Source organism: Salvelinus sp. IW2-2015, linkage group LG4q.1:29 (assembly GCF_002910315.2).
Source record: "Salvelinus sp. IW2-2015 linkage group LG4q.1:29, ASM291031v2, whole genome shotgun sequence".
Classification (NCBI taxonomy): Eukaryota; Metazoa; Chordata; class Actinopteri; order Salmoniformes; family Salmonidae; genus Salvelinus; species Salvelinus sp. IW2-2015.
The window spans coordinates 75,620,901-75,648,609 of NC_036842.1; the positions used below are offsets into that span (position 1 = coordinate 75,620,901).

The window sequence follows — 27,709 nt, forward strand, 5'->3', positions numbered from 1 at the left end:
GACCTGATGGTGTGGCAYMAAGGTCAGTTTGCTCCCAACCGCAAAGAATGCTTAAAATAGCAGTGATGGGGAAATGAAGCATCCTGAAGCATTGAGGCTTTCCAGGCAATTGTGTCAAAAATAGGTTAATTACTCTAGGCTTTAATCAACACAGTCTACACTAGTGGCACCTGCTGGTAAAAAATAATTTAGGGCAGCCAAATTATTATAGATGAAGTCCCAAAAGCTGTAGCGTGTGCGCAGAGTAGCCTTTTTGTATTCTACCGAAACCAATACCAAACCAATTTACCACTATACTTGATTATCTCCACATACACCCTGAAAGAAACTGACAAGTACCATGTGAGTTCTAAGTGTGCCTCTGAAAGTACCTTATGTTTACCTTTGACCATTTTGTACCCCAGGGAACAACACTGTACCCTAACCATACAGTAATTTCCAGAGTGTGTGGATATAGGTTTTTTGTAATAAAGATGTAGCTGGTGGAACTGCTGAAACATTAATGCACTTCTGCCCAAACGCTTGCAAATTCAAATCATCAAGGCATTTATACACACTTTACATCAGTGGTCACCAACCGGCCGATCGTGTTCAACTGGTCAATCTCCAAGGCTTTCCTTGTCGATCACCAAACATTTCTGTAAAAACACAACGATAAAGCCTAGCGTTCATGTTTTTTTATTCGTTTTCCACTGTTGGTGGTAGGTGCACTTGATTCAGCCGCCCTAGCTCCGGGAAGGCAAAGTCTTCTAATTTTCAACAATTTCATGTGTCTGAAGGTAGAACTCCGTCTACCCGGCAAGCCCAGAGAGCAAATCAGGTGCAACTATAGGCCTACCGCTGGCCAATCAGATAGCTCAGATCACTGTGTCTACAAGTTTCCTCGCGCAATAGACTGTAAAAAATAAGCCTCAAATGCACAGGAAAGTTAATAATGTGAGATTTCAAAACGTTTAAAACCATAGAGAGAGACTCAACGAATACAGCAAAGAACTGCTGTTTTTATGAGTAAGATCATGTTTAAATTGTTATTCAGCACTGTCAACACTTCAACACTTGTATAAGCCGTAAAATGCACGTTCTCCCTAGTTCCACTCACACTACAACCAGCACTGCAGCTGCAATGAATGAGTAGAGCAAAGCGTTTCGATAAGCTTGTGTCTTTTTTTTATATCAAAGAATATTTTACTTTCTCTGTTCATAGGAGTAACAACATGAATTGGTGCATGAGGCAGAAGTAATGCAGTGCGACTTAAGTTTCACCATCAGTTGGAAGACTGTGTCCCCTTTTCTCAGCGGAGGAAGGGAGAGAGGAGGGACGGTGAGTTGGGTGAAAGGCAGCCTTACTGCTGCTCTCTCCCCTCAGACTGACCATCAGATGCAGGTCATCAGCCCAGTAAAAAAAAATACATATTATGCTCACTCAGCTGTGCCTCACAAGTAATACTACAAATGATCTATTAACAGTGTGATCATATACCAAACATTTTGAAATATAATTTCTAAATGGTCAGAGAAGAACAATATTGGCATGGCAATTCAAGCATAGCCAATTTGTGGTGGTAATGTATTGGGCCTACTGCACAAACCTCATTGCTAKATAATTGTTTTTAATTGGTTAATGTTGCATAGGCTTATGTTTTTTAAAGTTATGTTTAAAAATAATCTGAGTGGTATATTTCGGCTTACATTTTGACTCAGAAAGTGATCTTGACTCAGAAAAGGTTGGTGACCACTGGTCGAGCTGGTCTGCAAACCACACCCATCATTATCATACTTCCCAGCATGCTCTATTGCAGTTTTAAAAAATATTGTTTGTTTCAATATCTGTATTTTGCATGTACATTGATTGATTAATCAAATAATTTATCTTATGCTACACAAAGATAAATAACATACATGTTTTGTTAGTTGGATTTATTGCACCCTTTACTGAAATGGTTGTTCCAGTTTCAAATTTCAAATGTAATTTTAATTTTATGTTTATATTTGTTTTTGTTTGCATTTTATTATTATTAGTATTATTATAATTGTTTTATTAATTTTTGTTTTCTTTATAATAAAAAAAAAAAAGTTGATCTTTCAGATCCTGGCAGTCATTTCAGAATGACGTGACGTTGCTGGTGACCACTGTATGCTGTAGGGATTGGAAGTTTGGATCTTTTTACTGACTTGGATCTTTTCGGCTTGTTCAATCAAAATAACAACTTTTTGGGGGGTGATACGGCTTCTGCAGAAGTAAGGGCATTCATACTTTGTGCATTTCGCGGAGCAGTGCATAGTTGTTGAGCAGAGCTGTTGTGAAGGAAATTGTCAAGGAAGTGAGTTTGTGTGTATACAGGACCTCCGCAATTGCATCACACCCTTCATACAGAATCTCCGACCACATTTTTGGATCAACCTTAAATTGGCTCCTATTGTGATAGACTTGTAAAAGTGTGCTTTAAACAATGTACATTTGTTGATTGCTAGGCATACAAATACAATTATTTATTGATACATTTGAAATGAGGTCTAGTTGTGGCAGCAACCGGACTAGATTGTGAACGACTCTTTGCAGAATGCATTGCTTGACTGCCTTGAGGGTGTTAAGTAGCCTGACGACTCACACTAAATTATTCTGCTGCGTCTGTGGGCGTGGCATAGCGTTTGAACGGAGAAAGGAGTCTGGGTAGCCAGGCAAGGTGTTTCGAAGAGTCCTTCACTAACTGCAGTCCACCAAAGGATTTGTTCTCGAGTTTGAGTTTGTTGAGCAGAGGCTGTGTAATGTTTTGGTTCTACAAAGCTGTGTCACACCCTCCTTACGGAGTTTCCAACCACATTTTCATATCAAACATAAATTGGCCCTTAAAGGCGCTGCATGGTCCATCCAACAACTGCATTGGCCGTGTAGCATTTAGCACGATGGTATGACCTCTGCAGAAGTCAGGGCATTCATACTTTTTTAGCTTTTCGGAGCAGCACAGTGCTGTTGTGATGGAATTTGTCAAGGAAGTGAGTTTGTGTTTATATCTCCCGCCCTCACCTACCGTCAACCAATCATGTCTATTGGTATATGGAGCCCTCCGCATTGTTACAAAATTTGAGAGGCACCTACACCTCCGACCGCATTTTCGGATCAAGCATAAATTGGATTTCAATCCTGCTGTAGGACTCGTTGCGGCCCCAGCACTAGCAGGTCAAACGAACGACTAAAATTAATGAGTTGACTAGAATCATGAAAAACGAATCATGACTCTAGTCAAAATCTTCAGCAGGGCCCACTCTCTCTTTCAATCCTCCCCTCTCTCCAGTACCCCATGGGTTCCTGTATCTGTTTCTTAAAGCTATCTGTGTTCATTATGATCATCAACTAGGTGGTGTACCTACTGTGTGCCCGGCCATCTTACAGCCTTGGCCTTGAGCCTGCCTGCCTTTCTGGAGGTGCATGCTGGAGAGGAGGGCAGAATGTTGGGCCCTGGGCAGGGCTGGTGGCCAAGTAGTACCTACCCCTACAGATCGCCACCCCTTGTCTTGCCAGAGGCAGCTGTTATGGCTTGCCGATGCACGGAAAACCCAGCCAACTGTTACATGTCGTCGTTCAGCCACGACTAGGTGAAACATAAGATATTACTGTTTTTAATGTCCCGTTGGTAGGATATTCTTCAACAGAGCTCACCCAGTTTATCTGCGTTTTCTTCATGTGAATGATGGGGATTTGGGCCTTTCCTGATATCCAGAAGCTCTTTTCAGTCATAAGAGACGGTGGCAGAAACATTATGTACAAAATAAGTTGCAAACAACATGAAAAAATACACAAAATAGCACAGTTGGTTAGGAGCCCGTAAAACGGCAGCCATCTCCTCCGGTGCCATTATCTTGCCGTCATTGTCACAAAACCACACCGGTCCTTAAATCCCACCTGCGTTAACAGTTCAGAGCGAGAAGGTGTCTAGGTTATATAGAAATAAAGACACTCAAATTGAAAATCATTTAACAAAATTGGTGTAGATTACAATCTGCATGAAGGCTGCATAGGATTTGTAGTACTAATGCTACTCGGTGCATCCAATGGCAATATCCGTGATAGGTATAATGCCGGGAGCCGCTTGCTGAATTGACAGCTCCAACACAGTTACACCTCCAACATCGCCTAAATAAAAACAATAAGACTGCTATGCAGTTGTCGGTTATCACAGGATAAAGCAGATCGGATTGAATCTAGATCTGCTAGGAAGTTACTAAGCTCCTAAAGCTTGTTCCCCGGATCTCAACATTTGGGCCCTCCTGAATTGACTAAAATGTAATAGAGTTTACCATACTATGATATGAACATATGGGAATGGGATACCTTAATCTGTCATGGGCTGCCTACCTGTAACTGGAATCCTGACTGCACTCTGCTCTATCTCCCCTCTGTCTCTCTTTGTTGACTGACAGGTGCGGCAGGTAGCCTAGCGGTTAAGAACGCTGGGCCAGTAACCAAAAGCTTGCTATTTCAAATCTCGAGCTGACTAGCTGGAAAAAATCTGTCAATCTGCTCTTGAGCAAGGCACTYCAACCTAATTGCTACAGGGTCGCCGTCAATAATTGCTAATCCCTTTGGTTGTGACCCTACTCTCAGCGGGTGTCTGAGTGGGATATGCAACAAACACATTTCCACATATGGAAATGCAACAAACACACTTGTACATGTGTGAAACAAAACAGATATAAGAACTCCTGATTTGACAGGAGGAGCTGGACAGCAGTGAGTGGCCTGAGCCCTACTGGTCAGTCAGATCCACACATACTTAGCTCTCTACTGAGGACCTGGATGGAGAAACTCAAGGTAAGAGAGATCAGATAAAGAACCACAATCTCACTACAGAGATAAAATGTCACTAAATTGCAACTGATAGCTCTCTCCTACTCTCTCTCTTTCCCTGTTTCGTTCTCTCTGCAGTAGCCTGTTCTGAGTGCCAAGGACATAGAGGTTGACCTCAGTATCTCAAAACATGAACCATCTCTGTGTGCTGATGCAGGTGAGACCCAGTCAGACCATATACCCGCGTTTAATCATATCATGGCTTACTTTAGGGTCTTCAATCTCCTCTTACGTTCATCAAAGATGTTGAAAGCATCAGCAACTAGCGTGTGTGTGTGATCCCAGTAGCCTCACATCATGTCCTGTTTACTGGGCTATGTGGGTCAGGTGACCAGCCTGTGTCCTCAGAGAAAGGAGGCCGTGCTACGACGCCTGATATGAGCATTCACCAAGGTGAGAAAGAGAGATAGTGTGTGGCAGTCGTAGTGCTTGATGACATCTAACTATTGTTCTGTGTCCAATATCGCCCTCTAGAGGYGATGGAGAGCAATGCAGCCCTGATGAGAATGCTCATGTCCAGCATCAAACAAACATTCCATAACCAGAATTCCTTCATACGGACAATAGACTACACAGCAAACTGCTCAAGAGGAGGAAATAAACTATTGAGTGGTTGATGGGTTAATCGGTTGTACAAACTTAACACACCTTTTGTATGAAGAGTCAAAGGTTTAAGTTTCCAGTGTTTTCTTTTCTATGATTAGGGGCAGTAGGCTCTTAACTGTGGTTGTGGAGCTTGGATAGAGTGTAGATGCTAGGAACAGGTAAGCATGGCCATGATTCTGATACTGGTGGTTAAATGTACAGTATACTCTGTCTTTACAGTGCATAATGCAAATATGTGTACATTTAACCTAATCCTTGTGTGTTTTATTTTAGTTATTTTTACAATATTTAGTTGGTGGGGGGGAGCAGTACTACACTTTTAAAAGTGCAAAGCTTCTCTTGTGATACAGAATTATGTCCTAACGTCTAAAATACCACTAGATGACATTATCACCTAACCATGAACTACATACTGTACATAGAAACCTGTGATTTATAAGACCATATATTTTATTAAACAAACAAACAATATCCATAGAAAGAGTACAATCTTCACTTGTATCAGTCCGGTGTGGTAATGACTGATTAAGCCAGTACTTATGGCACTTCAACATGATACCTTCTCCCACATGTGTTACTACTTAGTCAATCATCTTCATCCACATTGGAACATAATGCCATAATAAGCTCCTTCCACATCTTCGTGTGGAACTATGGGTGCATAATCCCAAAAGTACAAACTGGCTTCCTCTCCTTGTCTCCTTTCCTTCATCTGCACATATTGCGTTCATCTATCCTGCCTTTTTATATTAGTGGAGATGAGGAGAGACCTACTTCAGACGTTTTCTGCCTGCCACTCAGCTTCCTTCAACAATACTAAAAGTCCTAATCAGAGGCAGTTCTAGAATCTTCAAAGCTACTCAAACATTCTTCAGCAGTAAAGGGGTTGTAACAACAGAATCCATTTGTTTCTGGCTAATGGCCAAGGTTTGTGAGTTGTACGATGCACCAGGCACATACCAAAGGTGTCAAAAACACAGAATTACAGTAACATGCTGTACTGAATATCTCACAAGACAGGTCACTCCACCGGAAAAAAGATCAACTCCATCACATGATTCAAGTTTCAGTTAAACCCACAGTACATCAAGTGCAAGACTGCATCTCAATGCTCTTTAACAGCTTCCTGTCCATCATCCAGCTATCTGAAACTACAGGATTGGTTGGATGAGGGAAGGTAAGGGAAGGAAGCCACTGTAGAACACCGAGACACTCCCATCCCTGAAATTAAACACTGACATATGCGCTTTGGTCCTCACGGCAGACCATACATAAAGGCTATAGATCTTGGAAATAATGTGTTTGATTTATTTGATACCATTCCCCTTATTCCACTCCAGCCATTACCACGAGCCTGTCTTCCCCAATTAAGGTGCCACCAACCTCCTATACATTCATCCATAGAGTCTGTTTCCTGTTCAGAACCCTCTCTGTGCTCCTGATCCATGGGCCCACGATGGTAAAGCAGCTTTTTTACATTTAATGTAAAAGCCACTTTTCTCTTTCAGCTGAAACAGGGACACTAGAGACAGTGTCCTACTCCGCCCCCATGTGTGTGTGTTCTCCCTGCTGTCACTCGAACATGGTGTGTGCCAGACCAGTCTGCCTGAAGGTCTCTGCCACCTGTCTGGAGTGCTGGATCTTGGCGGACAAGGCCTCCAACATGTCATTCTGGTCCACAGCCGTGGCCGTGTGGTAGATAAATGTCCCCAAGGACTCAAGACCCCTCATCCCCAGGTTCACCCCACAACCTGGTCGGAGGAGGGGGGGGGAGGGGGGGGACAAATATACATTTTATCAGTGCTGTGAGTTGAATATCTATCAAACATAGTGAGAAGAAGAATCTGAAATCATGAGGTCTTGGGAGAGATGTTATATCTTACTCTTATCATAGATACTGAAAATATGAGAGATAAAACAAATCAAAAGGCGTTATTAATTTCATAAACCCCTCATTAATAAAAAACGGTTAAACGTAGCCTAAAAGACACTGAAAGGTACTCTAAAAGATGCTGAAATGTTGTAAAGTAAAAAGCAGCCTCAGAGAGATGGAGAAATTGATTTTCAGAGGCTAAAATGGCATTCAGTACAGTAGTGAGTCACACCACTTCATCTCACCCATCCATTTCTCTCTCCTTCTCAAGTGTCTTCATGCTCTAAAAATAGGGGCCCCTTGACAACAAAGGTGATTTATTTTACCTATGGGAAAACCAAGCACTCTGTTGATGATGATGATAATGAAGTCAAGGAGTTACACATACCTGCATTGGTGATACCATAGAAGTTGAGCACTGCGACAAGTGAGGCCAGAACATTTTTGTGTACCAATGTAAGCTGATGTCAGGGCGTTTGCGTGTACCTGTGTCGAAGTTGAGCACCCGTACCGCCTCCCCCTCCACGGTCACAGACACATTGTCTCCCTCTATGTAGGCGGCACTGACTCTCCGGTGAGACAGCTGGATGTCAAATAGACGTCTACTGCACTGCATGCGGTGCAGTGTCAGGTCATTGAGACGGGGCTCGATGTCGGTCTTATACGCATTAAACGACTGGTGGAAGATGTTCTTCATGATCTGGAGGGAGAGAAAACCAGAGATGAGTCATGGAACAGAATGTGTTTTGTAGGCTCGCCCCTAATTTATGTGTGCACTGTTACCTGGAGTTGCATGTCAAAAAGTCCAGGAACAAAGGACAATGCCCAAGGCCTAGTCAGCCCTTCCCACTCTAAGGGGCCAAAGTGTATCTCTCTGTTACAGTATCCAGAGACTGACTATTGAATATGATAGAGTAATACTATAGTATCCATGTCTGGTATCTCTCTGAAATGTGTTCACTGAGGATAACTCTGATGCTCTCTACAGTATATTGATGTATGATCTCTGTGGTTACTTGTATCTGCATAGAGTGTTATGGTCCTCTCGGGAATTCTGTCTTATTTACATTGGTCTCATCCCCCACACAAGCCTGTAAATGCTGTGACACCCCATGGAGATTGGGCCTTGGTGGTCAGGTTGCACTGTAAACTTGGTATTGTTTGATTGGTCAATGGTGGTTGGTTTAGGGTTGAAAGGTTACACACTACAGTTTTATAGTCTGTCATCTGTAGAATGACAGACTGTCATCTGTAGAAACAGAAACACCACCCACCCAGCCAGCCAAGGGCTGGATAAAGAAATCTGGTGTGGCCAAGACAAAGTAACTGAAGATCCTCTTTGAGAAAAAGAGGGACCTGAGTGATTGTAACTGACAGCCCAGGTTGTCAGTGCAAGACCATGTTAGCTCATGGGCTCAGATTTGTTGCTCAAACCAAGAGCATAGTCCAGTGAGCTACCTCTGCCATACAAACAAACTGCGGTGCCTACCAGAGTCAATTGTACAGGAATATAATCAGGACATTTTATTATTATCCATTGATGTTCTGGAAGACAGTGAAACTTGAAAAAGAACAGTGGAAAACACATCTCTGACCCTCCTCTGACGTCTGCTCTGTTATCACGTCGATTGTAAAACAATTACAGCCATGAAATGAATGATTCCCCCTTCTTCCTTTCTCTGTCTTCTACTCTCTTCCTCTCTGTGACACTGCTGTGCTCTCCACTCATCTGTCCTTCGGCCTACACCAGGACAGTCATCCGTAACCAAGTAACAGCATACGTGTGTGTGTGTGTGTTCTACATGGAACAAAATAAGAGTTCTCCTATGGGGACAGCCTAGGAACAATTTTTTCTAAGAGCGTCCAGATGGCCACACACACACACACACACACACACACACACACACACACACCTGTCTCTTATACACATCTAGATGTGTATAAGAGACAGGGTGTGAGGTAAGTAGGTGTAAAAAGCGACTCTGTGGCCAGGGTTATTATTAGAAATACAGTACATTAGTCTGGCCAAGCAGGGAGACAAGGCTCATGCACACATGCATGGAAGGGCACAGAAAACTTACTGTGATCACAGCATTCATTATTGGATGATTGATTGATTCATTTTCTGTCCATGTGTTTTCTAAACCTCAGTTTATTTATGTTGGTAAGCAGACAGTGGCAAGCCTGAAGAATAGGTCTTGGCTCTAGGTGTTGGCTAGTGGTCCCAACCCAGGTTCTAGGGAAATGTGCAGGGAATTGGTATGGAACAGATGCTCTGTGCTGTCATCAGAAATAGACACTGCCTGCTAGGGTCTTTACCGAGGAGTTAGCTGTGTGTCGGAGGAAGCGGACCATCTTGGTGTCTGAGGCGGGGCAGACCAGAGCCATGTAGCGGTTCCGGAAGGTTCCGTAGATCTTGAGGTGGAACCCTGGCTTGACGGCAGAGCTTTTCGGCTCCCTGAGAGCCTCCACTCCGTACGCAGACAAGTCAAAGAACAGGCTGTGGGCTCGGATCTCTGGGGTGGGCACCTGGAGATGAAAAGGAGAGGGATGTCAGTGTGTGTGTAAGAGAGATAGAGGAAGAGAGAGAGGGAGCAACAGATGCATTTAATTTAGATTAATTTAGAGTGCAGAGAGAAGAAATCAATGTCATACTTACCATCATCAGTATAGCAATAACATAAAACTACTTAGAGAGAACTGTTAAAAAAAACTTCATAGATTCAATGATACGTTCTTGTTCTGTAAAACTGTTTAAACCATGTCATCGTTGAATACTCGTTTCTGATTGGWGTGAAGGGCATTATAGAGCAAGCATTYTTTCCCTATAACGCACAGTATAACAGCACGGTATAATTCAATGGCTATACACTGAGTATACCAAACATTAGGAACACCTTCCCAATATTGAGTTGCCTTCGATGGCCACTGGTACACTGGAGAAGTGTGCGCTTCATATATGAATCCCGGTTTCAACTGTACCAGGCAGATGGCAGACAGCATGTACGGTGTCCTGTGGGAGAGCGGTTTGCTGATGTCAATGTTGTGAACAGAGTGCCCCGTGGTGGAGGTGGAGGTGGGGTTATGGTATGGGTAGGCATAAGCTACGGACAACGAACACAATTTCATTTTTTATCAATGGCAATTTGAATGCACGAGATCCTGAGTCCCATTGTCGTGTCATTCATCCTCCGCGGTCACCTCATGTTTCAGCATAAAGCACGATCCCATGTCGTAAGGATCTGTACACAGTTCCTGTAAGCTGAAAATGTCCCAGTTCTTCCATGGCCTGCATTCTCACCCGACATGTCACCCGTRGAGCCTGTTTGGGATACTGTGCATCAACGTGTACAACAGTGTGTTCCAGTTCCCGCCAATATTTACAATTGGCTCATTCATCCCCCTCCTCTCCCCTGTAACTATTCCCCAGGTCGTTGCTGCAAATGAGAACGTGTTCTCAGTCAACTTACCTGGTAAAATAACGGTAAAATAAAAATAATATCCAGCAACTTCGCAGAGCCATTGAAGAGGAGTGGGACAACATTCCACAGGCCATAATCAACAGCACAACCAACTCTATGCGACAGAGATGTGTCGCGCTGCATGAGGCAAATGGTGGTTACACCAGATACCGGCACGCCCCTACCTTAAGGTATCTGTGATCAACAGATGCATATCTGTATCCCCAGTCATGTGAAATCCATAGAAATATATTTATTTCAATTGACTGATTTCCTTACTTACTTAACTGTAAGTCTGTAAAATCTTTTAAATTGTTGCATGTTGCGTTTATATTTTTGTTCAGTGTATGTTTGAGCTGCTTTTGAAAACATACGTTGAATTGAAAATATTATTGACATTGTTGAATTCGATTTTCATAACAGCAAGCTAGGGGTACGTTCGTAAATTCGTCTGTTATTCTGCGCTTTTGCACACTCAGATGAGAGTGCTCTGAAATTGGAGTAGATAGCCAGAGCGAATTTACGAACGCGCCCTAGGACTGATGGTTTGGTTAGCTAAACAAGCAAGTCTGTTTGTTTGGTTACCAAGGCAACTAATGTAGCTGTGCTAGCTACCTCAGTGGATGTTGAACATATTTTTACCTGCAAATGAACACATTTCTTGCAGCAAATGTGTTAAATTGTAGGCATGGTATAAAAAGGATAATCAACTCAGTAGTCTATGCGTTCTCAACTCGGGGGTCTATGCGTTCTCAACTCGGGGGTCTATGCGTTCTCCGTGGAAGGTTAGTTCACACCTTCCATATCATTCATTATTTTCCATAGAACGCATAGCCCGTAGTTGATTCTCCCTTACATATCAACAATTAACTAATTATGACATGGTATTAGTACAGTAAATGTGCTTCAGATATTGAATATATATATATATCTCACTTGATGTTGCCCTCCATACCACCCTTTTCCCCTCTCTGCTCTCCACCTCTCTCACTCTCTCTCTTTCTATGTGACCCCTTTTCCACCCCAAAAGGGTGTTTAATCCTATAACCCCCCCCCCAGAATTGATCTAGATTCACATCAATGACATGAACCAGACCAGTGTGATCCAACAGTGTTTACCACTGCAGAGGAGAGAGCGGGGTGGGTAAACAGGTCATATCCTCTGAGCTAAATTCATTAACTAACGGAAACGGCCAGCGAGAGATAGATAAGTTAAGTAGTGATTGGAAGTCACAGCTGTGTGAATCTGTCCCTGTGGAGAGGATGTAGCTGGAGCACAATAAGACAACAGAATAAACCCATGAGGAACACAAACAGGTCTCTGAGAAACAGATGTGACACATCACTGCTACTGCTCAACCTTATGAAACACTGACCTGACATAGCCTTGGATAGAACAAGGGGTTTCTCTCTCTCTCGCGCGCGCTCTCTCGCTCTCTCATATTTGTGTTTTACATCGTTTGCATTGCTATTACATCTGTGCCCACAGCCCTGTCTTCTTTATTATGAGAATAAACTGTGTCTTATCAGTGTTTTTCCTGGTGGCTGGTTAGCTATGCAGGAAGTGTGATGACTGCTTATGTAAATATGATCCAGGTGCCTATCTCTCCCTGCAGGGCAGCCAAGAGTCTGTGTCTGTTTTTTACTTAGGAGACCATCTCAATTGTCTAGAAGGGCTTCCTCGCCTCATCTGCTCACCATCTTCACTGATCAAACCTAGCCAATGTGTAAGCAATATAGTGGATGCCTATTATATCTATAATTTGCATTCACCAGACCAGTTCTTTCATGTCAATGTAGTTGAAGGAAAGAAGATAATGAGAGTAGGCTATTTTAGAGTACTGAGAATTATGTTCTAGAACCAGTAAGAGAGAATCATCATGAATCAAGACATTTCTGGTGCCAGAATTGTACCTATAATGAACCCAAGTTGAGTTAACTTTCAGTTTTATAAAACATTAATTTCACATGAAAGGAAAATGGCATGTTGCAGTATGAAGTGCCTCTAACTTGTCTTTGAGAAACTTCCCAACCAGCAATATAGTTCCTCATGCTCTTTCAGCAGCTATAGGGGCAGAGATAAAACATGAACAAAGGCTCCCAAAACACCCAGTACCGTATGTTCTTTTACAAACTGCAACGCTCTCAGTATGGTCGTTAGATGTACACTTGTACACATGAAATTGTGTCATTCCAAACTTTATCCACAACGTTATGTTCCATTTTGTGTGACCTGAGTGGTTCCCCCTATCCGGCTGTGCTGCTTCTCCATGTAGCATGCGCATGACCACAGAAAGAAGTATCGCTCAAGTCAAACTACACTGACAATGTTGTTGTTTCCTTTGTTCATGTTTTATCTCTAACTGTAACTGCTGAACGAGCATGAGGAAGTATATCTCTAACTGTAACTGCTGAACGAGCATGAGGAAGTATATCTCTAACTGTAACTGCTGAACGAGCATGAGGAAGTAATCTCTAACTGTTAACTGCTGAACGAGCATGAGAAGTATATCTCTAACTGTAACTGCTGAACGAGCATGAGGAAGTATATCTCTAACTGTAACTGCTGAACGAGCATGAGGAAGTATATCTCTGGTGGGGTAAGTTTCTCAAAAAAAGCGTCTGCGCATTTCTATAACATGCCAATTTACATCAAAAACATTGATTTGTTCAAATTAAGTGATCCTCTCCTTTAAAGACACACAGTAAACACATGAACACATCAGAGTTCATACAGACAGAAGAGACAGCTGTTGCTTAGCAGATCTTGTTGTGCTGATAGCTGCCTATGTCATCATCCTGTCTGTATTTCCTCTGTTTCCTCTGTTCCTTCATTATCCCGTCATTCATTTCTTCCTTCCTTCCTCCCCTCTCCCAGTAACACCACTAACTCATCACACCATCCACACTGGTTGCCATGACAGATGACCTTTGGCCCAGGAACATCAGAGCTGATGACATCACAGTCAGGTAACAGATGAGGACCAAGACAATACACGGCCTGAGGGCCTAACAAGCCTGACATACAGTACAGTAACACCTGCTGTACACCTGATAACATCAATATAATTCAAAAGGGGCTTCAGCCTGTCACTGACTACTTTTATCTGTGGATGGATCTCAATGTTCCCATAGAGTGCAATAAGCTCTATACTGTGTACTTAAGGAGATGTTCAGATTACCATAAACACACCAAGGGCAGGTTTGACAGACCAACATGGAACAGGGCCATATTGCTAGTATAGACAGTCCCTATGGCCATTCTACAGAGCTATGGTTTATATAGGAGTTAAATACTGTATTGTATTCAGCTGTGGATCACCAGGGCTCTGTTTGATCAGTGTGTGTGTGTGTGTGTGTGTGTGTGTGTGTGTGTGTGTGTGTGTGTGTGTGTGTGTGTGTGTGTGTGTGTGTGTGTGTGTGTGTTTGTCTGACCTGTCTCTGGTCCAGTCTCTCTATAGTGGCATTAGCCCCGTATGCGTGGCAGGACTCTACAGTGTAGTCAGAGCTGATACCCAGCACAGAGCATGAGTCCCCACACGACCCATCAGCCACCACGATCACACGCGGCCAATCAGAACCCGGGATCTTCCGCAGGTACTCCTCTGTGAACTGATAAACAGGAAGAACAGATCAAGAAAGAGACAGAGAGAGAGAGAGAGAGAGAGAGAGAGAGAGAGAGAGAGAGAGGGGGGGTAGATAATTTTTTAGGCCGTTATTGTAAATAAGAATTTCTTCTTAACTGACTTGCCTCGTTAAATAATGGTTAAATAAAATAAATAAAAAATGTTTATACCCTCCCTTTCTATCCCTCTTTCTGTCTAAACAAACATGCTTATCCTAAAAGTGGTACGACATCATCAGAGACATACCAATCATACAGCTTAAAGGATCACACTTACACCCCTGTCCATGTGCCCACGAGCAAGGTACTTAACCCTAATTGCTCCAGGGTTGCCGTTGATAATGGCTGACCCTGGCCGTAACCCCACTCTCCGAGGGTGTCTGAGGGGGAGTTGGGATATGCAAAAAAACACATTTCCAAAAACACATGAAATAGGACAAATATAAGCACCCACCTAATTATTATTATGATGAGGACTATTATTGTTATTATTATCTACAATACCAAACAATAACAGCCCTATGTTTGAGACAACTTTGTGTGTCTGTGTGTGTGCTTGCGTAGGGTGCAGCCGTGCGTGTGTCTGTGTCCGGCTGGCTCTGATATCCTGGTTTGTTTAGGTACTGGTTCATGTCTGTGATAAGGCTAAGTGTCCAGAGCAATAGAGCAGGGCAGTGATCTGGTGTAAACACTATCACACACACACACACACAGATAACTGTTGATTAAAACAAATACAAAATATTGTTAGTTTATACAGAATAAATACCTGATAACAGGAATAGAGGAATGAATAATACAGATAGAAAATAATAGTCAGAGACAGAGAGAGACAGAGAGCGAGAGAGAAAGAGAGAGAGAGAGTGAGAGAAAGAGAGACAGAGACAGAAAGAGAGAAACAGAGAGAGAACGACCGGGGTACTGCAGGCTGCTGTTAGAGTCTAAATTATCCTTATAACTTATTCTGTGGCGATTTTAAAATAATCGGTTCAAGGACATACACTATATATGCTAAAGTATGTGGACACCCCTTCAAATGAGTGGATTTGACTATTTCAGCCACAACAGTTGCTGACAGGTGTATAAAATCGAGCACAGAGCCATACAATTTCCATAGACAAACATTGGCAGTAGAAAGGCCTTACTAAAGAGCTGAGTGCGAGCCAGGCCTAACCGCCCAACATCTGTGCCCGACCTCACTAATGCTTTTGTGGCTGAATGGAAGCAAGTCCCCGCAGCAATGTTCCAGCATCTAGTGTAAAGCCTTCCCAGAAGAGTGGACGCTGTTATAGCATTAAAGTGTGACTAACTCCATATTAATGCTGATGACTTTGAAATTAGATATACGACGAGCAGGTGTCCACATACGTTCGGCCATGTAGTGTACATCTGGTGTAATAGAAGCAACTATTGGCACCATGATTGTCTTAGCATTTTTTGTTTATTGACATTAATATTTCTCAAGAAGATTTTTCCCATTCACTATAATGGGGGATCCTGCTTTTCTGAAAACAACAGCCTGCAGAACCGCGGTTGGCCTTGAACATCTTTGGCTTCAATGAGAGGGAGAAGTCGTTCTCCCCTGGTGTGTGTCCAACAATAAACTCAATCAGGTTTGAGCCAGTGATGGCTGAGAGTCGAGGCTAAGACGTGTTAAATCCATTCAGACTACAGAGAACTGGTGATTTAAAAGTCCTGTCATTCATTCACAGATCCCACAGCCTGGGACTAAACCAATAATCAAGCACTCCTGTCTAATAATGGCTATGGACAGGACGCTTGAGAATTGTCAATGTTCTTTAATGATGTAGAACTTTGTTCCGATCAAAGATATGCTTGACCTTGACGTTCACCTGCTTTAATGCATTAACATGGATTGAGTCACTGGATCGCCAGGAAGGCAGCAGGGAGGAATCAGGGAGAGGAGGGTGAACCAGGGGTGGACAGCTCTCATCCTCAAGGGCTGCACTGTCTACTGGCCTTCATTCCTACCTTTAATCAGATACTGATTAACCAATGGGGATTATTATTGCCATGGCAATAGGTACTGATTTATTCATTACGAATGTCATGAAGTGATCAAAAGGCACTGGTGTGAACTGAGAAACTCTGGCCAGCCAGCAAACAGATAAGGCCTTTAGGGCAGTGATCCTCAACACTGCTTCTTGAGAGCTGCAGACTGCATGTTTTTGTTCCAGCTCAGCAATAAAACACATGATTCAGCTAATCAAGGGGACAATGATCAGTTGATTAACTGAATAAGGTGTGATGGCACTAAGCTGGGACAAAAACCTGCAATACTACTGTGGCTCTAGAGGAGCAGGACTGAGGGTCTCTGCCTTTCAGAATAGAGAGAGCCTGAGGACACATATTTTCCAGGTTATGTTGTGTCAGCAGATAAGCCCAGCTTTKGTGAATGTGATCATAATTTTGCCATTATATAATGATGTGCTATAAGCCCTAGTACTGTAGGCTGCCATCATTCTACCATTGTTTAATGCTGTAATGCAGAGAAAGGCTTAGGGAGATTTATGCAATGAGTGGTACGGTAATCTGCATCAGATCACATTTACCAGTGACTCTTTAAAACCAACTATACATCAGATGTGTATCTATCAGGTGGTGATGTATAGTCACTGAATCACAGGCTATTCTATAGAACAGCATGGTGGCTGGTAAAAAAAAAATTAACTAAAGAGTGAACAATCATATGATCCTAAATACATATTCAATATCTATATACAGTTGAAGTCGGAAGTTTACATACACTTAGGTTGGAGTCATTAAAACTCGTTTTTCAACCACTCCACAAATTTCTTGTTAACAAAGTATCATTTTTGCAAGTCGGTTAGGACATCTACTTTGTGCACGACACATTACATTTTTCAAACAATTGTTTACAGACAGATTATTTCACTTATAATTCACTGTATCACAATTCCAGTGGGTCAGAAGTTTACATACACTTAGTTGACTGTGCCTTTAAACAGCTTGGGAAATTATGTCATGGCTTTAGAAGCTTCTGATAGGCTAACTGACATCATTTGAGTCAATTGGAGGTGTACCTGTGGATGTATTTCAAGGCCTACCTTCAAACTCAGTGCCTCTTTGCTTGACATCATGGGAAAATCAAAATAAATCAGCCAAGACCTCAGAAAAAAATTGTGGACCTCCACAAGTCTGGTTCATCCTTGGGAGCAATTTCCAAACGCCTGAAAGTACAACGTCCATCTGTACAAACAATAGTATGCAAGTATAAACACCATGGGACCACGCAGCCGTCATACCGCTCAGGAAGGAGACACGTTCTGTCTCCTAGAGATGAATGTACTTTGGTGCGAAAAGTGCAAATCAATCCCAGAACAACAGCAAAGGACCTTGTGAAGATACTGGAGGAAACAGGTAGAAAAGTATCTATATCCACAGTAAAACGAGTCCTATATCGACATAACCTAAAATGCCGCTCAGCAAGGAAGAAGCTACTGCTCCAAAACCGCCATAAAAAAGGCAGACTACGGTTTGCAACTGCACATGGAGACAAAGATCGTACTTTTTGGAGAAATGCCCTCTGGTCTGATGAAACAAAAATAGAACTGTTTGGCCATAATGACCATTGTTATGTTTGGAGGAAAAGGGGGAGGCTTGCAAGCTGAAAGACACAATCCCAACCGTGAAGCACGGTGGTGGCAGCATCATGTTGTGGGGGTGCTTTGCTGCAGGTGGGACTGGTGCACTTCACAAAATAGAAATATATGTGGATATATTGAAGCAACATCTCAAGACATCAGTCAGGAAGTTAAAGCTTGGTCGCAAATGGGTCTTCAAAATGGACAATGACCCCAAGCATTCTTCCAAAGTGGTGGCAAAATGGCTTAAGGACAACAAAGTCAAGGTAATTGGAGTGGCCATCACAAAGCCCTGACCTCAATCCTATAGAATATTTGTGGGCAGAACTGAAAAAGCGTGTGCGAGCAAGGAGGCCTACAAACCTGACTCAGTTACACCAGCTCTGTCAGGAGGAATGGGCCAAAATTCACCCAACTTAATGTGGGAYGCTTGTGGAAGATTACTGGAAACGTTTGACCCAAGTTAAACAATTTTAAGGCAATGCTACCAAATACTAATTGAGTGTATGTAAACTTCTGACCCACTGGGAATGTGATGAAAGAAATAAAAGCTGAAATAAATCATTCTCTCTACTATTATACTGACATTTCCTATTCTTAAAATAAAGTGGTGATCCTAACTGACCTAAGACAGGGAATTTTTATTAGGATTAAATGTCAGGAATTGTGAAAAACTGAGTTTAAATATATTTGGCTAAGGTGTATGTAAACTTCCGACTTCAACTGTATCTATACCTTTTTGGTTACTACATGATTCCATGTGTGTTATTTCATAGTTGTGATGTCTTCACTATTATTCTACAATGTAGAAAATAGTAAATATATAGAAAAACCCTGGAATAAGTAGGTGTGTCCAAACTTTTGACACATACTGTATATATACACACACTGAACAAAAATATAAACAACAATTTCAAAGATTTTGCTTAGTTACAGTTAATACAAGGAAATCAGTCAATTTAAATAGATGACTTAGGCCCTAATCTATGGATTTCACATGACTGGAAATACAGACATGCATCTGTTGTAAGATGGCGCCGGAGAAGAAGGCAGACGATTTACGTGCCCCCAGCCGATTGTGTTATTTTGTTAGTTTATTTGCGTTTTTTGTAACTTATTTTTTTACTTATTTTGTACATAATGTTGCTGCTACCATCTCTTATGACCGAAAATAACTTCTAGACATCAGGATTGCGATTATTCACCACGGACTATCAGAATCCTTTTTTTCCTTTCACGACTCTGTCGAGCCCAACGCGAAAGATATACTGCTTCCTCGGGAACAGGCCCTGATCCCCATGATCTGCGTGAAGAGGAGGCGGAYAAAGAGGGTCCGAATGGCGGGCTGCCTTCTGAGAATTCGAAGGCGATCGAATAAACCCCCACTTCCCTCCATTCTGCGAGCAAATGTGCAATCCTTGGAGAATAAAATCGACTAGTTACACGGAAGATTAAACTACCAACGGGACATTAAAAACGAACACCTTATGCTTCACGGAGTCGTGGCTGAACGACGACAACATCAACATACAGTTGGTTGGTTATCTTCTTATGGCTGAAAGGGCAGTAATGAGTAGCTTGGATGAAAGGTGCACAGAGGTGCCCAGAGTAAACGGCCTGCTCCTATGTCATAGTTGCTAATATATGCATATTATTATTAGTATTGAATAGAAAACACTCTGAAGTTTCTAAAACTGTTTGAATTATGTCTGTGAGTATAACAGAACTCATATGGCAGGCAAAAACCTGAGAAGTTCCACTCTCTGTTTGGATATTTTCTGGGGGTGCCAGATTTTCAACCAAGCTCTCATTGAAAATACAGAGAGATATGGATGGGTTTTCACTTCCTACGGCTTCCACTAGATGTCAGCAGTCAATAGAACTTTGTCTGATGACTCCAATGTAAATTGAGGCCAAAGGAGACATGAATGAGTAATCACTTCCATGAGGTGCTCACGTATTGAACTGGCGCGTTCACGTGAGAGTGAGCTCCGTTCCATCGGTCAATTGAAGTCGATGTAATTCTCCGGTTGGAACGTTATTCAAGATGTATGTTAACAACATTCTAAAGATTGATTCAGTACATRGTTTGACATGTTTCTACTGACTGTAACGGAACTTTTGGACATTTCGTCACGTTATAGTGGACGCACTTTGAGACTTTGGTTAGGGGGTTTGGTAAACAATTCGAAAGTAGCTAATTGGACATAAATAACGGACATTATCGAACAAATCAAGCATTTATTGTGGACCTGGGATTCCTAGGACTGCATTCTGATGAAGTTCATCAAAGGTAAGGAAACATTTATCATGTTATTTCTGTTCTGAGTCCAACATGGCGGCTAATTTGGCTATTGTTCTGAGCTCCGTCTCAGATTATTGCATGGTTTATTTTTCCATAAAGTTTTTTTTAAATCTGACACAGCGGTTGCATTAAGGAGAGGTATATCTATAATTCCATGTGTATAACTTGTATTATCATCTACATTTATGATGAGTATTTCTGTTGAAACGATGTGGCTATGCAAAATCACTTGATGTTTTTGCAACTAGTGAATCTAACGCGCCAATGTAAACTCAGATTTTTTGATATAAATATGAACTTTATCAAACAAAAGATGCATGTATTGTGTAACATGAAGTCCTATGAGTGTCATCTGATGAAGATAATCAAAGGTTAGTGATTACTTTATCTCTATTTCTGGTTTTTGTGAAAGCTATCTTTCGCTGGAAAAATGGCTGTGCTTATTGTGGTTTTGTGTGTGACCTAACATAATCGTTTGTTAGTGCTTCGCTGACATTATCGAACAAATCAAGCATTTATTGTGGACCTGGGATTCCTAGGACTGCATCTGATGAAGTTCATCAAAGGTAAGGAAACATTTATCATGTATTTTCTGGTTTCTGTTGAGTCAACATGGCGGCTAATTTGGCTATTGTTCTGAGCTCCGTCTCAGATTATTGCATGGTTTATTTTTCCATAAAAGTTTTTTAAAATCTGACACAGCGGTTGCCATTAAGGAGAGGTATATCTATAATTCCATGTGTATAACTTGTATTATCATCTACATTTATGATGAGTATTTCTGTTGAAACGATGTGGCTATGCAAAATCACTTGATGTTTTTGCAACTAGTGAATCTAACGCGCCAATGTAAACTCAGATTTTTTGATATAAATATGAACTTTATCAAACAAAAAGATGCTGTATTGTGTGTAACATGAAGTCCTATGAGTGTCATCTGATGAAGATAATCAAAGGTTAGTGATTACTTTTATCTCTATTTCTGGTTTTTGTGAAAGCTATCTTTTGCTGGAAAAATGGCTGTGCTTATTGTGGTTTTGTGTGACCTAACATAATCGTTGTAGTGCTTTCGCTGACATTATCGAACAAATCAAGCATTTATGTGACCTGGGATTCCTAGGACTGCATTCTGATGAAGTTCATCAAAAGGTAAGAAAACATTTATCATGTATTTTCTGGTTCTGTTGAGTCCAACATGGCGGCAATTGGCTATTGTTCTGAGCTCCGTCTCAGATTATTGCATGGTTTTTTCCATAAAGTTTTTTTTAAATACTGACACAGCGGTTGCATTAAGGAGAGGTATATCTAAATTCATGTGTATAACTTGTATTATCATCTACATTTATGATGAGTATTTCTGTTGAAACGATGTGGCTATGCAAAATCACTTGATGTTTTTGCAACTATGAATCTAACGCGCAATGTAAACTCAGATTTTTTGATAATAAATATGAACTTTATCAAACAAAAGATGCTGTATTGTGTAACATGAAGTCCTATGAGTGTCATCTGATGAAGATAATCAAAGGTTAGTGATTACTTTTATCCTATTTCTGGTTTTTGTGAAAGCTATCTTTCGCTGGAAAATGGCTGTGCTTATTGTGGTTTGTGGTGGGACCTAACATAATCGTTTGTAGTGCTTTCGCTGAAAAGCCTAATTTGAAATCGGACACTGGTGGGATTAACAACAAGATGCCATTATAACAATGATATAGACACATATATAAGACACCGCCGCCAGTCAGGAGCTGATAGATCCGCCCGCCAGTCAGAGGACTGCCAGAGCCCGCCCGCCAGTCAGAGCTGCCGGAGCCCGCCCGCCAGTAATGAGCTGCCATTCAGTCCGCAGCTGCCATTAGTCCGGAAGCTGCCCTTCAGTCCGGAGCTGGCCCCTCTGTCCTGAGCTACCTCTCTGTCCCTGAAGCTACCTCTCTGTCTTAAGCTACCTCTCTGTCATAAGCTACCCTCCTCTGTCATGAGCTGTCCCTCAGTCCGGAGGAGTTCCTCAGTCTAGTGGACCGTTGTGAAGGTTCCTAGGCCAAGGTCGGCGGCGAAGGGTCGCCACTCAAAGGACGCTAAGGAGAGGGGACAAAGACAATGGTGGCAATGGAGAAATCCTTCAGTCCCAGCGCCGGAGCCGCCACCGCGGACAGATGCCCACCCAGACCCTCCCCTAGAGTTTTAGGTGGTGCGTTCGGAGTCCGCACCTCAGGAGGGGGGTACTGTCACGTTCTGACCATAGTTCTTGTGTGTTTTACTTGTTTTAGTGTTGGTCAGGACGTGAGCTGGGTGGGCATTCTATGTTGTGTGTCTAGTTTGTCTGTTTCTATGTTTGGCCTAATATGGTTCTCAATCAGAGGCAGGTGTTTTGTGTTGTCTCTGATTGGGAATCATATTTAGGTGGCTTGTTTTGTGTTGGGGTTTGTGGGTGATTGTCTTCTGTATTTGTGTTCTGCACCAGATAGGACTGTCTCGGTTTTCACATTTTGTTGTTTTGTATTTTGTATAGTGTTCACGTTATCGTCTCTGTGTTTATTAAACATGTTGAACACTAGCCGCGCTGCATTTTGGTCCTCTCCTTCACCAACGGAAGAAAACCGTTACACAGAGACACATACAAAGCTCTCCCTCACCCTCCATTTGGCAAATATGACCATAATGCTATTCTCCTGATTCCTGCTTACAAGCTCAAATTAAAGCAGGAAGCACCAGTGACTAGATCAATAAAAAGTGGTCAGATGAAGCAGATGCTAAGCTACAGGACTGTTTCGCTAGCACAGACTGGAATATGCTCCGGGATTACTCCAATGGCATTGAGGAGTACACCACATCAGTCATTGGCTTCATCAATAAGTGCATCGATGACGTCATCCCCATAGTGACCGTACGTACATACGCCAACCAGAAGCCATGGATTACAGGCAACATCCGCACTGAGCTAAAGGCTAGAGCTGCCGCTTTCAAGGAGCGGGACTCTAACCCAGAAGCTTATAAGAAATCCCGCTATGCCCTCCGACGAACCATCAAACAGACAAAGCGTCAATACAGGATTAAGATTGAATCGTACTACACCGGCTCTGACGCTCGTCGGATGTGGCAGGCCATGCAAACCATTACAGACTACAGAGGGAAGCACAGCCGAGAGCTGCCCAGTGACACGAGCCTACCAGACGAGCTAAACTACTTCTATGCTCGCTTCGAGGCAAATAACACTGAAACATGCATGAGAGCACCAACTGTTCCGGAAGACTGTGTGATCACGCTCTATGCAGCCGATGTAAGACCTTTAAACAGGTCAACATTCACAAGGTCGCTGGGCCACACCAGGATGTGTACTGCGAGCATGTGCTGACCAACTGGCAAGTGTCTTCACTGACATTTTCAACCCCTCCCTGTCCCTGTCCAGGTCGGTAATACCAACATGTTTTAAGCAGACCACCATAGTGCCTGTGCCCAAGAACACTAAGGTACCCTGCCCAAATGACTACCGACCTGTAGCACTCACGTCTGTAGCCATGAAGTGCTTTGAAAGGCTGGTCATGGCTCACATCAACACCATCATCCCAGAAACCCGAGACACACACCAATTTGCAAACCGCCCCAACAGATCCACAGATGATGCAATCTCTATTGCACTCCACACTGCCCTTTCCCACCTGAACATAAGGAATACCAATGTTCAACACCAAAGTGCCCTCAAAGCTCATCACTAAGCTAAGGACCCTGGGACTAAACACCTCCCTCTGCAACTGGATCCTGGACTTCCTGACGGGCCGCCCCCAGGTGATAAGTGTAGGTAACAACACATCCTCCACGCTGATCCTCAACACAGGGACCCCGCAGTGGTGCGTGCTCAGTCCCCTCCTGTACTCCCTGTTCTCTCATGACGACATGGCCAGGCACGACTCCAACACCATCATTTAATTTGCCGATGACACTACAGTGGTAGGCCTGATCACTGACAACGAGACAGCCTATAGGGAGGAGGGCAGAGACCTGGCRGTGTGGTGCCAGGACAACAACCTCTCCCTCAACATGATCAAGACACAGGAGATGATTGTGGACTACAGGAAAGGAGGACCGAGCACGCCCCCATTCTCATCGACGGGGCTGCAGTGGAGCAGGTTGAGAGCTTCAAGTTTCTTGGTGGCCACATCACCAACAAACGATCATGGTCCAAGCACACCAAGACAGTCGTGAAGAGGGCACGACAAACCTATTCCCACTCAGGAGACTGAAAAGATTTGGCATGGGTCCTCAGATCCTCAAAAGGTTCTACAGCTGCACCATCGAGAACATCCTGACTGGTTGCATCACTGCCTGGTATGGCAACTGCTCGGCCTTAGACCGCAAGGCACTACAGAGGGTAGTGCGAACGGCCCAGTACATCACTGGGGCCAAGCTTCCTGCCATCCAGGACCTCTATACCAGGCGGTGTCAGAGGAAGGCCCTAAAAATGGTAAAATACTCCAGCCACCCTAGTTATAGATTTTTCTCTCTGCTACCGCATGGAAAGCAGTACCAGAGTGCCAAGTCTAGGTCCAAGAGATTTCTAAACATCTTCTACCCCCAAGCCATAAGACTCCTGAACATCTAGTTCAGAGGTGATTCTACATCTGCATTGCTTGCTGTTTGGGCTTTTAGGCTGGGTTTCTGTTCAGCACTTTGTGACATCAGCTGATGTAAAAAGGGCTTTATAAATAAATGTGATTGATTGATTGATCTAGTCAAATGGCTACCCAGACTATTTGCATTGCCCCTCCCCCTCTTTACACCACTGCTACTCTCTGTTGTCATCTATGCATAATCACTGTAATAACTCTACCTACATTGACTCTGTATCGGTACCCCCTGTATATAGTCTCGCTATTGTTATTTTACTGCTGCTCTTTAATTACTTGTTACTTTTATCTCTTATTCTTATCTGTATTTTTTTGAAACTGCATTGTTGGTTAGTGGCTCATAAGTAAGGATTTCACRGTAAGGTCTACTACACCTGTTGTATTTGGCACATGTGACTAATAAAATGTTATTTGATGTATTTGATGGTTAAAGATACCTTAAAAAAAAGGTAGGGGTGTGGATCAGAAAACCAGTCAGTATCTGGTGTGACCACCATTTGCCTCATGCAGCGTCACAAATCTCCTTTGCTAGTGGCCATCGAAGGTGAGAATTTGCACACTTTTATTGATTACGACGCTAAACTGTAGTCAGGTCAAGACCCTGGTGAGGACAACGAGCACACAGATGAGCTTCCCTGAGACGGTTTCTGGCAGTTTGTGCTGAAAGACTTCGGTTGTGCAAACCCACAGTTTTATCAGCTGTCCGGGTAGCTCATTTCAGACCATCCCGCAAGTGAAGAAGCCAGATGTGGAGGTCCTGAGCTGGCGTGGTTACACGTGGTCTGCAGGTGTGAGGCCGGTTGGACGTAGTGCCAAATTCTCTAAAATGACATTGGAGGCGGCTTATGGTAGATAAATGAACATTAAATTGTCTGACAACAGCTCTGGTGGACATTCCTGCAGTCAGAATGCCAATTGCACACTCTCAAAACTTGAGACATTTGTGGCATTTTAGCTCATGGGGTCAACACTTTGCATGTTGTGTTAATATTTTTGTTCAGTATATATATTCAATATATATATGCTTCTCAGAGTGATGCTTGTCAGAGTGTAACCCCCCCCTATTGTTCTCTCTCTCTATATATAGAACGTACAAATAATGTGACAAGTAATGCATTTTTTTCAATAAAGGTTTAGAAATAAATGGAAATATATGTAGTGTACCTTCGTTCCCAGCTGAACCTTGATTTCCACCTTCTGTCTCTTCTGCTCCAGAATGCTGAGCAGGTACTCTTGAAACACTCCTATCTTCGTGAAGAAGTGCTCGTTGTGCCAGCAGCCCTCCATGTTATCAAAGTCCACCCCCAGTTCGAGCAGGAACTCCACACTGCGCGGGTCCAGGGCAATCTGCTGGGGGCGGCAGAGCAGCGCCGTGCGGTACCTCTCATCCAGCAGCGTGAGCTTCAGCACCTTCCCCGAGCGAACAGCGACTAGCGCGGCCGTTAGCCCCACGGGACCCGAGCCCACTATTAGAACCGAGATCCGGGCCCGCCATTGCCTGATCCCGTCCAGGCTCACTTTGACCACCACGTAAAACACCACGGCCACCAGAGTGCTGAGCGCGGTGTCGTAGGCTAGAGCCCGGTACTGTTCCTCTGTTTTCTCCTTGTTGATGCTGTTGAGTCCGGTGCTCTCCGTCTGCAGCCCGTCCATGCTGTGGCTAGATATGAGCATTTATCACTTAGACTTGTTGGAGGTAGAGAGAGCTTTCTTACATGCGCACTGTCACGTTACTGTCGCCTTGGTCAGTGCTCTCCAGCAGAGAGAGAAACGCAGCGTCTCTCCACACAGACCCATCCACTCAACGAGACCAGCTGCGACCAAACACACATTCTCTTCTCTTCTCCCGCAAGTAAAGTCACAGTTGGCTAGACGACCCAGGAATGACACTGTTGTGAATAAATTATTCAATCAGTTACGATGTATTTCAAAACCATAAAACAAAATAACTGACCGAAAAAGCGATACTGTATCGCTTTACCGTCTATCTCCAGCCGCGGTAAGTGTAACAATTACACGTTAACGAGCGCCGGGCGTTCTGTCCTGTGGTCACAATCAGGTCCTGCAACAAGTTCAGAGGGCATAAACTCAAAAGAATCCAGTTTCACCCGAGTGTAAAACAAGTAATCCGTTTGAATAGGGTCTAATTGACTTTGACTGTGAGTGAATGTGTAGGCTATTTTCAGTCAAATATGCATCCCACTAATATTGTCCATCTGGCCAGTGGCCACATTGCTTCCAGCCCTCTATGTGACCTGCTGCAACACTAACTGCAGTCTGTCTGCAGGTCTGGACAATCAGCTCTGGGTTTATTTCAGGGACTATTGATTCTCTGTCTAAAACCAGGCATGTCGATTAGCTCCGACCTCTATCTCTCTCTGTAATGACATGGCTGTAACCTAAAACACCATCAGTATATATTGCGGTTGGCCTCCCCAGTAGAGAGTGTGGTGGAATTATTGTAATCAAAAGGAGAGACTTTTAAGATTTCTTCAAAACAATCCAACTTTATTATTTAATTAGTGCAGTGATGGAGCTGGTCGATAATCACCCCTGGAGGTGATCACTGAGAACTCAACGAGCTGGTTTGAGCCACAGTATTTTATAGCAAAGTCCATCCTCCTTCAGTCTACATAACACACAACAGATGCATGGAATGGGTCACAAGGTTAAGATTTGTATGAAAGATACTTATAATTCACAGCAGACAGTATCTGTTGTGTGAACAGTTTTCATGGTGTAGAG

General features: G+C 43.0%; 1 protein-coding gene across 1 annotated transcript; it reads right to left on the reverse strand.

Moving 5' to 3' along the window:
• Positions 1 to 5,897: 5,897 nt before the first annotated feature.
• si:dkey-234i14.6 (uncharacterized) lies at positions 5,898 to 26,817 on the reverse strand. Its single transcript, XM_023985706.1, has 5 exons — positions 26,129 to 26,817; positions 14,222 to 14,398; positions 9,645 to 9,854; positions 7,812 to 8,025; positions 5,898 to 7,203 (listed from the first exon to the last, which is right to left on the reverse strand). The coding sequence occupies exons 1-5, from the start codon at positions 26,636 to 26,638 to the stop codon at positions 7,025 to 7,027; spliced, it is 1,290 nt and encodes a 429-aa protein (XP_023841474.1). The 5' UTR covers positions 26,639 to 26,817; the 3' UTR covers positions 5,898 to 7,024.
• Positions 26,818 to 27,709: the final 892 nt, after the last annotated feature.

What these genes read in the sequence shown, in the direction of transcription:
- si:dkey-234i14.6 (XM_023985706.1), bottom strand. Translation starts at nt 26,638, where the DNA reads ATGCTCATATCTAGCCACAGCATGGACGGGCTGCAGACGGAGAGCACC. An exon ending in AGGTTCAGCTGGGAACGAAG is followed by an intron (nt 14,399 to 26,128) that starts GTACACTACATA and finishes CCTGTTTATCAG; the next exon opens with TTCACAGAGGAGTACCTGCG. An exon ending in GACACACAGCTAACTCCTCG is followed by an intron (nt 8,026 to 9,644) that starts GTAAAGACCCTA and finishes CTCTCCCTCCAG; the next exon opens with ATCATGAAGAACATCTTCCA.